The 12,789-nt window shown below is 37.8% G+C and overlaps 1 protein-coding gene across 1 annotated transcript in view; it reads left to right on the top strand.

Moving 5' to 3' along the window:
• pde11a (phosphodiesterase 11A) overlaps window positions 1-11,336 on the top strand; it is a 255,900-nt gene extending 244,564 nt beyond the window's left edge. The window contains exon 20 of the mRNA XM_002934600.4: window positions 7,049-11,336. Within this exon, the coding sequence (XP_002934646.1) occupies window positions 7,049-7,216 (168 nt within the window). The 3' untranslated portion in view covers window positions 7,217-11,336. The remainder of the gene's footprint in view (window positions 1-7,048) is intronic.
• Window positions 11,337-12,789: the final 1,453 nt, after the last annotated feature.

Below are 12,789 nucleotides of genomic sequence, written 5' to 3'. Positions count from 1 at the left end.
GAGGTTCAGGCGTGCCAGCCTATACCAACAGTGATAGGAAAAGATAAACTGTAATCACAAATATCAGTTTCTTTTATTAAGAATATGTCCTGTAGGGATATTTATTCTAAGAGAAAGCAAAACAAATTATATGTTGAGCTCTTCCAGCTGATTAAAATGAGGGGCCATTTTGGGAGGATTCTTCAGTCAAATGTTATAGCAGATTAAATCTGGTTGTGGGCCCCCAGTCCTGGGCAAATGCCCTTTTGTGCATTAATTAAAAGGGCCCTGTGAAGAGGAGGTGTAACTAAGCAAAGGAATTGTGTGGTACAAAAGGTGCAGTGTATTTCATATCTTATTAAATCTGTACAGGTTATTTGAAAGAGTCTCCAATGGATATTTTGTGCAGTTACTGCTTCAGTACTTACCCGCTTCAGTACGCAGAAGAGTGACCTATTACAACTGTTTGCAGGCAATGTTGGGTTGCTGTGATAACTTTGGGTGCACCCACCAAGCAAAGGAATTCAGAAACAGTATTGGGTATCATTAATTGCTCTGTGGGTAATTTACACTTAGACAGAAAGTTATTATTGTGAACACTATCACTAGGAGACAAAAAAACCCCAGCCAAATCTCAATATTTTGCCTTATATCTAAAGCGGCAAAGCAAAACAACTGTTGTAGCAGTTGGTGCAGCTGACATTAACAAAATATATGTGAACCCCTGACAGCCAATATCATTTTTTAATTGCCATAGTAGATCTTTCCAAGTAAAGGCCACACACACTGTAAAATTATACGTACCAGGCACCTCTCACTAATAAAAGAAGAAATGACTTTAAAATCTAATTTTCTTGAATTAATGGCTTGATTGAAACCTTCTATCTATGCGCTTGTGCTTTAGAGCTGGTGCAGCGCTGGTAGGTAAGCAACTTCTTTATTCTATTTATTGAATATTATTTTAATATTCATTACATCAAATGCAACTGACCACAATTCACATAGATCACTGTAGCAAATAAAGAAGCCAACTCTTTTCTATTGATCCTAAAATCTAAATTAGATCAGCCCGGAGGTGCTTACTAACCTGTGCCAACTTTTGGAGAAGAGCAGGTTCCCAAGTTACATTGCGCTTGGGGGTGGAGCAATGTTCTGGTAGGCGGGGGCACTGTTTGCATTTACCCTCCTGCCTATCAGAACATTGCCTGACACTAAACTGCTCACCTTTAAGCCATGTTGGAGATTGACACAGGTTAATAGGGGAGGCATTTAAAAAGTTGAGCAACACTAAGGGGTATATTTATCATGCTGTGTAAAAAGTGGAGTGAAGCATTACTGGTGATGTTGCCCAAGGCATCCAATCAGTAATCAGATTTCAACAGTTAGAAAACCAAAGCAAAATGGAAACACGTTAAAACACTGAGTATTTTCACAGCCCCAAGAATCAAAATAGATCAAGGTGTAAGTTCATTATATTGTGTTCAGTTGTTATTAGCAGCCATACACCATTCTGATTTTTGTGGTGTTAGAGCTCAGTGTCAGCACTGAATTCTAACACCACATGAACCCCTATGAAAATTAGCAAACATTGTGTTAAAATAGAAGCAGTGCACATTAATTGGTGGGATTAGCGGTGTTGAAAAAGATAAAGAGCAAAAAAAAGGGCCTGGAAACCATAATCACCTTGATTACCAATGTCCCAAGAATCAGTGCCCAAGTTGTGTGACTACTTACCCCTCAAATATGTACTTACCCCCAAATATGTACTTACCATAGCTCATTGACCAGATAAATCCCTAGGCCGCTGTGGCTACTCCAGAATATCAAAGTAACAAATGTTGCAGGTGAGAAAGTTATGGGAAGGTGAAATAACACAAAGTTGCACTTTTGTGCCAGACCAGAATCCACAAATCTACAAAGAAAACTCCAAAGAAAGATTCATATATTATACACTCAACTTTCAAATATTTCTGTTAGATAAACTCAAAGGGGAAAGAATATTAGTATAAGAAGCAGCCAGTGTTGGACTGGGACCCCAGGGGCCCACCAGGAAACCTTAGCCCATAGGCCAACTCTCCAAACTATATTTCCTCCTTTTCTCACCCAACCTCTTTATTCTCTTAGTCTCTTTTATTTATATGCTAGAATCTATTCTTCCATCTATTTCTCTTCTTCTTCATTCAGAAATAGTGAATGACCATGAAGCAGACCAAATGGTCAGGAGCAGGAGGGCCCACTTACACCTGGGCCCACCGGGAGTTTTCCTGGTATCCTGATAGGCCAGTCCGACACTGGAAGCAGCAAGTTGCTGCACAGGCATTGTCCTGGTGTATCCTGCCTGCAGCTGAATACCTTGAATACCCTGAATACCCTTGAATACCTTGAACAATACCTTGTGCAATGTCTCCTTTATTAGGAAGCCAAGTCCTGATGTCACTAATGGATCCCTTATATCACGTATTGCCCCCTAGGAAGGCACAATTAACGACAGAAGGTACAGTGTTAAAAAGATAAATGTCCGTTGCCTATCAGCACACAGGAATATTACATCTAAAACAAAGTTCTTCAAACGCGGGTGCTGCATTAATCTGATTGGACGGAGCCCAAATAAACTTAAATGGTTTGAGAAGTAAACTCCTAATTGATATCCCAGGCAGGTGCTAGAGACGTAATTCAGTAAATGTTCAAGAACCTGCCAAGAAAGAGAAAAATGTGTTGCTTTTGAGATAATTTCCCAGAAGCTTCATAAAAGAAAATTGATTACAGAAATTTAATAAGTGCAGCTGAGTCAGAAATGTAGTAATCAAATGAGTTTTTAATTAGATATCAGGTAAAAAAGGGGTCATTCTAATTTGTGGCGCTGGTATCAAACAGGATTTCGGGATATTAGCATTTTTTAATCTCATTTTTGTGAGGATGTACGGCGTGCTGGCACCGGCATGGGGTGGGCAACTGGGGCCGTGGTGCCAGTTACATTACCCCCATATGATAGCAAATAAAAGGCAATTTACAGAATTTATAAAGTGAATTTATACATTTACTTTTCAGTACACAGTCTATATATAAATTGCAGAACTGCATAATTATAAATAAAACGTGATTTAAATAACATGCAAAGGGCAGTATTATTATAGATATTATCTTCTGTTTAAATGGTCAGTGAATTATAAGGTTGCAACTTAATATCAAATAGCACATAATGTTCTTTTTATGTCTGCATTTACATATATTTGGAAGCTGCCATGTTTATTTTTTGGTTAGGTGTTCTCTCCCTAGAGACCAATGTATGTGGTTATATATTCTTAGCATTGCTGCCATTGTTGTATAAGGACTATGCCTTGGCATAAGCAAGTATACATGCCAATATACAGAAGAGAAGGACTCTTAATTTGTAACCTGTCATTTTTAATGAAGAAAGAAGTAGAGGAACTCCACTGAGTCTATGGGCTGATATTTACATCTCAAGACATGTTTGCAAATGTTAGTAGGATGCTGGGAGTTAAAAACAGCAGGAGGGCTGGATCCCTGATGTATATTCACCCATATTGTAAAATATATATGTCACTATAGAATTCCATGACCATTGGCCAGGCGGGTTGGGTTCATCCATATGGGTCATGGGGCATTGAGGTGAATTCTCTGCAGCTGATCTGTTGCACTCAAGCAAATGAGAGATTGTGACTCTAAAACCTGGGTACTTATAGGACATTCCAAAGGCATGTATGTCCCAGATATAAAGCACAGTCAGTTCTATGCAGAATGGCAATGAATTCAGTGTGAACATCAGGTGTAACAATGACATATGTTGTGGGAAGTGCACAAACAGCTTTACTGCAACGTCTCACATCTGTATGGTATCAGCAAGCACCGCAATGGTTTAATTAGATTGGCTACCATCAGTTTTTCTGTGTGCCGGTATCTAATGACAATTTATCAAGTCATTACTCCACAATTAATTAGGCAATGTTATGTTAGCGAATGAACGATAAAAAATCCATATGGGAAGATAAAGGACAGGATTCGTCTGCGGTTTATAACTAATAAATGAAGCAAATGGACATCACAGTTCCAAAATCCTTACTTTACAGAACAATGGAAAAAGGATTCTAGAATGTGTGTAATAATATGGTAGAAAAAATTGATTTTTTTCAACATTTTAAAAATGTGTTTATAATGTGAAAATGTCTTTCCTTTGATATTCACTGTAATTTTTTTAAACAATGGATCCTTTCGACCAAATATTTTACCAGTGTATGAAAATCTTCAAAATAAGCAGTGGGCAATTTTATTGGACTCAAGAAAAATGAGAAATACAGTTTTAAGGGAACACCTACATGTAGTCCTCTCAGCATAAAATGAATAATGTCCAGCAGTAGAGCATGAAGAGGAGGGCTTGGATGGGCCTGCACATTTCCTGCCTCCTGTTCGAGTCGAGCGCTTGTTGCACCTATTGACACAGGGTAACCTCGGAGTTACCTCCAAACCAGGGCAACTTCAGGGTTTCCACATTGGCCTGTGTCAATAGGCACAGCACAGATGCACCAAGAGAATCAGGAGAAACCATAAGTCCTATTGTTGAATTTGGTGGGCATGTCCACATATAAAAACCTACTGGCGAATAAACAACCATAGTATATATTACTCATCCGCATAAATGTTGACTAGCAGGACATAAGCAGGGATCCCCTTTCAGCAGTAGGGTAAGGAGGGTATGGAGTGTGGGTCAAACAGATACCCTATCCACTCAATACCCCCATGGGTGCAGAGCTCTATGCTTAATGTTAAACACTTTTTGGAAGTTGAAGGGGATGAGCATATTCTGCTGCTTCTCTAAGTCTGGTGCTGAGCAGAAAGGAGTAGACAAACTGCCTTTCACACATAAAACATGCCTAGAAAATCCAAGCGGCACAGTTATATATTGAGAAGGAGTTGTCACATTCATACAAAATCTGTATTCAGTTGTGTGACTAACTTCTGAGTCTCTAACAAGAAATATTGACTCTCCAACATTTCAAAGAAGACAATCGCCCATAAAAACTTTAAATTAAGTATGAAGAACACACTTTTGTGGTTACAAGACTGAACTGTATTAACATAAAGCCATATAATTAGTAGCCTAATTACTATATACAAAGCCTTTTCTTCCAAAAATCTCATGGGTGCTGAATTAGTTCCAAAAAAGCCCATTTTTTCCTCCTTTTCCCCATGGCTTCCTGCCAAATTGTGAAGCCCCTGGAGACTTCCTAGTTACCTAATTGAAGACTAATTATTATAATGAAATGGGAATTGTCACTTTTTCCTTGACCTTATTTACTTTTGACAGCCAGAAATAATGCATTTGTAGTCTTCCATTTTAAAACTGCTCAAGCTTAAAAATAAATACATTTTGGCTTCTTTGTGTGACTAATTGCTTTCACAAAAAAGGGAAAGTTGTGCTCACTACTAAATTTCTTAACAATTAGGAGGGGGTGCAATGAGAGTGTGACAACAAAATTCACACAAAGACAAGAGGTCTTTGGCACTTACTCATGTATTATCAATAAAATTAGGATATTAATTATATAATATCATGTGAGTGTGAGTGTGACTGCAGAGGACCTCTTGTTTTTGATCTTTAATGGCTTGCTGTTTCTTTTCCATTCTGCTTTCTATTATTCTTTAAAAAAGCATCCATGCTCTAGGTTTTCCGCCTATTAGTGTAATCACTAGATTTGGAGCCTTTGGCCACTAAAAATGATTGGTGCCCAAGTCAAAAACAAACATGGCAACCTTTTATTGAGCTGTTATATACAAAGCCTCGCAAGTCTTTTTCGGCGATTTCGGGAAATCGCGCCGCCGCGTGTGCCATCCCGCCGGCGACTTACATGTTCGCCGGCGGGATGGCGGCTCATGGCAACTCGGGGAGATTAGTCACCCGCGAACAGGGAGTTTTGTCGCGGGCGACTAATCTCCCCCGTGTGCCAGAGCCCTTACAGGGCTACAGATGTCACATTCATTCTAGCGACTGGACACATGATTTTTTTAGAATCAGATCTTTAACTTGTCTTCTAGAACTTTCATGAGGATTAGAACATTTTTTTGAATTGTTATTGAATTGTTATTGTGTACGGCAAGGACTGTCATTGCTAATATATACTGTACCTGCTCTTTGTGCAAACAGAATATATTGGGACTGTATGACCCAATGCAAATACACTTGCTTAATAAGCTGAGAAGGTACTGTAGTAAATACTGACCCAAACCTAGTAAAATTGCATAACCAACACCATAGCTATATGAAATTGCATATACCAAGTTCGTCTTTTAGCCAAGTTTAACGCACATATTTCTACACATACATTTCATTTCATTGGAGTTCTCCAAGGGTTGTATGAATAAACATTGGAGGCAAACATCACTGTTGATGTTGCCCAAAGCAACCAATCGGATCTTTGCTTTTGTTTTCTAACTTGTAGGTGACCGTTCAAATCTAATTGCTTATTGGTTGCTATGGGCAACATCACTGGTGATCTTTGTCTCCAATGTTAATATATACACCCTTAAGTGTATACTTCTGGTTAAATCAAGGTGTAATTCTGCCACAAGCGCATGTATAAATAGTGCGAGTATACTAAATAGGGAGCATTTTTCTTGAGTGTGAAATACATTCTTTTATAAACCTTGCCCCTTCGGGTTTATAATTAATGTCATGTGACATCACCTCTATTTCCTTAGGGCTGTATTTCAGCAAACCAAAATAACTGACAGGATCCCTTTTTTGCTAGTGTATTATATCTACATGCAAAGCTTATTCCTATGATTCATTTTCCAAAGAAGGAAGGAAGAAAGAATGACATTCTTCTATAAAGTCCAGAAATACAACTGTTGGGGGGTGTGAAGGTGTTTGGGAATTTGACACACTGTGTGTGTGTGTGTGTGTACGTGGAGTGTGGCCTTGGACTCCAAAGTATTCCAACATCACTTGACATGGCGGTTTTCTTGTTCTATTCAAACCCTATACTCAAGTGGAATGATATGTCTTTATTAAATGAAATACATAGTAATGTGTTGTTTTGTGTCTGTTTTGCAGTCGCTAGTCAAGATCAATGGAAAGCTTAAGCCTATGTTGGACTCTGTGACTACAAACAGGGGGAAGTGGGAAGAACTGCACCGAAAACAAGGAAACTCTTCCTCCACCTCTTACCCCACTCCGGCTTCCTCCCCACAGCCAGCTATAGAGTGTCTCTTAAAGACTTAAGCTTGCAAGCCAGCTGCTGCCATGTGTAAGAAATTACCTTAAAAGGCTGTCATAAGCTTAGCTGTTTAATTAAGTTACTGCAGCCATGCTTTTATAGATGGAGAATAATTCCATTGGTCATGATTTGGCTTTTGCCTGGAAATTCAGTCAACTAAAGCTAAAGGAAGATGGAACTGTGGTAACAATGAGGCTGTAAAGAGGAGTTATGAAGTAGGCTTGGTGTCCAAGAGCGCCTGCTTCACCTGTTGATGCTTAGCAACGCTCTACTTGTTGCCGGGCAAAGGATGAAATGCTGTCTTGAAGCTGATATTAATGGACTACTGACTCTGCCCAGTTCACACAACACAGTTATTCCAATGCACAATGTATTCATTACCTTCAATGGAATTGCTCAGACTGAATAATGTATATTTTTATTTAGTGTTTGCTTTTTTTTTTCATTTAATTGTACAAAATGTTTGCCTGCCTGATGTGGTGTTATTTTTATTTCCCCCCAAAAGTGCTTGCTTTATGTTCAAACCAGGCTTCCAGCAAATTCAGTTCTGGCTCCACCTAAAAAAAATGAGAAAACTGCAATGGCAGCTCATTTCCACTTTGCCCAAAGAGTAAAAACGAACTATGCAGAAAAATTCTATGACTTGCGATAACAAGCATACGTTTTTTTTTCTACTGCTGTTTCAATTTTTATTTGTGCTTCTTCCAGGTTTCAGGGGTTTGGGGCGGATCAAGAAGGGATATTCCTTTTAAAATTAGACTCTCACCATAGCACCAATTTGAGCCCTTCTGTTTTTTGGTATTCGTTGTATTGGTGTATTAATCTTGTGTTTTCCCAAATTGCTTCCAGATGGAAATGATTGCGGATGTGACTGTTACATGTCAACAGTGGATAAATACTGAAGGGTCAGAGCAGCATCAGACTAGACTTTTACTACCTCCTTTTTTCCCTCCTAATGGTTATTTATTGTAAAACTTGCTCTCTCCGACCCAATGCAGCCATGTTAACAAACAGGCCAAACATCACATTGATGTATAGCTATTAAACCTTGTGTATGTCAGGTCAACAGAGTTAAGTGTATCCAGATCTACAGCAGGTGACTCCATGGCCATTTTTCATGATCGTGATTGTGATTATTTTAAAGGTTACCTACAAAGGTGGCTGCAATTGCTAACGCCTGATGATTTATCACATGTATGCAAAACAGAGGCTTCCATCAAAAGTTTGAAAAGAAAACTAGATTTAAAGCACAATTATCATAAAACTGCACAAAACTGCATAGATATCAGGTGTTTTTCACAACCAATGATCTTGATGTTCTGCAGATGCCCAACAGATATGGGTTACCCTATGAAACAAGACAAAAACTGGCAATTTCAGATGGCGGCATGGTGCCAACATGAGTGTAGTCGGATGTGGAGGAACATAATTAGTTAATATACAAACCTTAATCAGTCTAATAGTCTTTCCACAATGATATGAAATATATATGTGAAAGGCGAAAAAAGGCAGAATCCGGGCACAATTTATGGCATATTTCATTTCAGGAACTAATAGGCTTATGTAAAAAATATTTACTAAAGTATAGCAACTGATATCAACAGCTGTTAGCATTTAAATGATAAAGAGAAATGGTATATTTTATGTTTATGTCATTATTTATTATACTTATTTATTTTCCCTGACAATAGATCCCCCTTCCAACAATCAGCATGGCCATATGCAAGGAGTGCTCTTTAAAAGGAAAAATCAGCTTGTGGATAAAAACCAGGGCTGATCTTATATAATAATCTTATATAAAGAATCAGATTTACTGCAGTAGGAGGCTTATAGCCATTTTAGTACAAACTGCAGAAGATTTCTCCGTATATAAATGTTTCCGCTGCACGGTTCCCCCCCGTGCAACCAACATACTGGTTATAGCATTGCACTTTGCTTTTGTACTGGATTTGTCACAAAGTCAGGCATCAATCAAGGCGGTGATCACTTCAATCTATTTTCCCGCCTTACAGTACCTTGGCTTTTTGTGTTGAGTTAAACACCTGATCTTTTGACTAATATTTTAGCTTTGAAAATTCTATAGATTGGAACCCAGTACAAAGCCATCTTAGATACCTAGTCTGACTTGCCATTGTATCCGTTGGGCAGATCATACATTATTGTTATCAGTTAGGTCACGATATGTCACTGTTTAAGGGGGTGATTTATCACTGTTTTCATTAGAATTTTTTCCACGATTCGAGTTTTTTTGCACTAAAACTCCCAATATTCAAATTATGGTTCAAGAACTTGAATATTTGATATTTGTGAAGTGCAAAAAACCTAAAAACTTGAAAGCTTTTTAGCATCTAAAAGCTTGCAAGTTTATGTAGAAGTCAATGGGAGCTGTCCTAGGCAAAATCAAGCCATATTTTTAATTCAAGATTTCAAGTTTTTCAAGTTTTTTTTCAACTTTATAAACTCACATATTTAAGGTGTTCAAGTTTTATTATTTGAACAAGTTTTCATATTTGGATTTTTCAATAAGTAAGCAAAATAAACGAGTTTATAAACAAAAAAAAATTCACAAATTGATAAATAAGCCCATAAATGTGAATGCTGTAGGCCAGACATGTTAGAAGTATCATTTGGCAAATACCCATTAATTTTTCCTTTAGGGTGGGCATGGGAGGGTCTGGCATACTGGAAACATTCTAAATGTTTAACTTATTGTCCTGCAGCCAATGTTAAACTGTAATACCGATAGATACCCCAGTTGTTTGATATAAAGAAAATGTAATTAGCCGTAAATGGAAGACTTCCAACTAGACTTATCTTTTATATATGGTGGAACTCTGTAAAGTCGTAACAATAGAGCAGATAGATCTGCAAAATAAAAGTATATAAGGCTGCATTTTATATGTTCTTAAAAATAGTCACATGGAGTCTGAACTCACCTAGGCACTCGAAACCCCCTATTTTTATATAACACAAGAGTATAGTCTAGCGGAGACGGGTAGGTAGTATTGCCAGTAGCTTGGATATTTATTTCTGCTGTTACTCCCTCAGTAACTGTGACCGGTTATTCCTATTAGAAAAAGCCAAAAACGTTAGAATACTAGCCAATAAAACCTAGCAAATGAAAACAAAAAAGAAAAAAAAATGCTTTCTTCACATCTCAGGTACCCATTCGGTTGTTGCTATGGTTCTAACGTCTCTTTTTGTACCATTAATACTCTTCCCTACTTCCTGTGCACTACTTCTTTTGTACCGACACGCACTCTGTATTTATTAAGGTTACCATTTTTTGGAAATCACAAGACTTTCACTACTGCAACCAGCAGTGCCTAGTTGATTATGAAATATATATATATTTATCGCTATATTGCCGGAATGGTGATTTCAATTTATTGCTTCTGCCCTTAACAAGTTATTTCTAGAGTATCTAGATTTTTAATTATGATAGAGGTCATCGCAAAGCTTATTTTTCATGATTATTCAGCATATGGAACATAGACATGACTGCGCCCCATAGATAGTGCATATAGATCATAGATATAGTTGTCAGCAACAAATCTTCCTCTTTTCTAAGTGTTGATCCAGCCGCAAGAGGTCGGAGGTTTATTCTAGCGATGCACTATTGGATTTGATTGCCCTCGATACATGCTTACGCTGCTTGAGTTAACCTTTCGTTTGATTTCTTCTTTTTTTTTTCTTTGCCGGTTAGTTTGGTTTATGACCCTTAAAGGTTCAGTTTAACTGTATGTTCCAGTCTGCATGTTGCACATTGCATCTTATACTTCCGTAACAAATAGTTGTAGCCTTTGTTTATGAGTATATGAACATGTGTACCTGTGTGTATATTTCTATTCTGTATACACATGCACAACATGCATTCATACATATGAAAAACCTGCACTTCTTTTTCTGTGTGACATGATTTCTGGGTCACAGTATGGTCTTCATTCCTAGGCCTGTCATGTCAGTGTGTTTGTTTTCTTTCTGTAGGTTCGGTCAGCTGCCATTTTTGTTAAGTTGTACTTGTTATACTCAGTCTTGGTTTTAATCAGCATGTTTTTTGGAAATAACCTAGGTATGCCGTTTTCTTTTTCTCACAGAAATAAAGAAGAACCATTCTTCACCTTATCCTGTTGTGTGTTTATTTCTTTTAGATAAATACAGTCCCATTGGATCTACTCAAGGGAAGATCTTGTCTAAATTACCTGTAGCCAACTCTGAATCCTCAGGACCCAATGCTTGCCAGATAAAGGGTTTTTTTAGGAATTCCTTACTCTTTTCTTCAGTTCTGGGTCATGGGAATTCCAGTTCTGGAGTAATCTTTGCCAGATTTGGGAACAGCAGGCTTCCTAGCTTTGACTATTCTCCCAATGCTCATTCTTACTGTAGAAATGGCTTGCTTTTTACTAGGGTTTTAATTTTGTTTTCATATTTTTGATGGAATAATTATATGAATGTTCCTAGCAATTTATAACTGGAACCCCAAAATAAATCATTTTTGTTCTGTTTTTCACATTTCACATAGCACTGAATATAATGTTACAGTTTATAGATTTTCATTTGTATTTCAATATATTTAGATATAATTAGAAAAAAAATTATTTTTCCTATTTACTCCTCCCATTATAAAGAAAAAGCACACTAAGAGCCTGAAGATTAGATTAGTAACTTGAAACCACACAAAACGAGGGTTAAATCAAAACTGGGCACCAACATTTTCCCATTTTGTCATGCCAAAACCAACCATGACTTTGTACATTTGTTCATTCATTTAGCTTGGAAACTAACTGCATTCCATCTGTCTCTGCAAAATGTCATGTTTTCAAGCCAGTTCTTTGCAGTCATATTGTGGAGAAAACTTTTATCAAGAAGTGCTTTGCAAGCTCACCCCATATGCCCCGCTTTTTCTGTAGTCCAATTTGTCCTGGAAGAGAGAACAGAAGAAATAAAATGTTGATGGCTACACGGTTGGACAAAATGAATCTCTGCTTTACAGAGGGCACTTTCCCATATTCACAGGAGACATGAGGGTATCATAATACAGCACGTGTATATATGTGTATTGGTATACAGCCGGTTCCATTGCTCATAAAAGTGTAATTACCCAGCAGCTACAATTAGATGTGGGGTCAATGTGGTTATGCAGATAAAATGAGTGTTTATCTAGCAAAGGTTGCCAGAGGCCATGGACGTAGAGACAGATGGAATATTGCTGAGGATCCGCTCATACAGTGATAGGTAAAACACTTCTCATACCATGCTTCCAATGTTGGTCTTCCTCAGTAGACAGAGAAAATGCTATATTATTTGGGGGAAACAAAGGGCAAGATAAAATAAACAATATGTTTCTCCTAACACAAAGTGTGGTGACATTTCCTTACTCTCCTGCAAACATCCAAAAAATTCCATGCATTTGTTTCCTTGAGGAGTGTTCCGTGTATTCAGTGTAAGGTTCTCAGGAGCCCTCTGTTATTACAGTGAACAAATATACCAAGCTGAAGGATTTATCTAGAGATTTAATGGAACTGACTGACCAATAAAATGTTATAGTAGCCATGTTAAGCCCTGTGCCAGTGGTTGG

This window comes from Xenopus tropicalis, chromosome 9, assembly GCF_000004195.4.
Source record: "Xenopus tropicalis strain Nigerian chromosome 9, UCB_Xtro_10.0, whole genome shotgun sequence".
NCBI lineage: Eukaryota > Metazoa > Chordata > Amphibia > Anura > Pipidae > Xenopus > Xenopus tropicalis.
The sequence above is the reverse complement of the archived record's forward strand: the minus strand, read 5'-3'. Positions and strand labels throughout refer to the sequence as shown.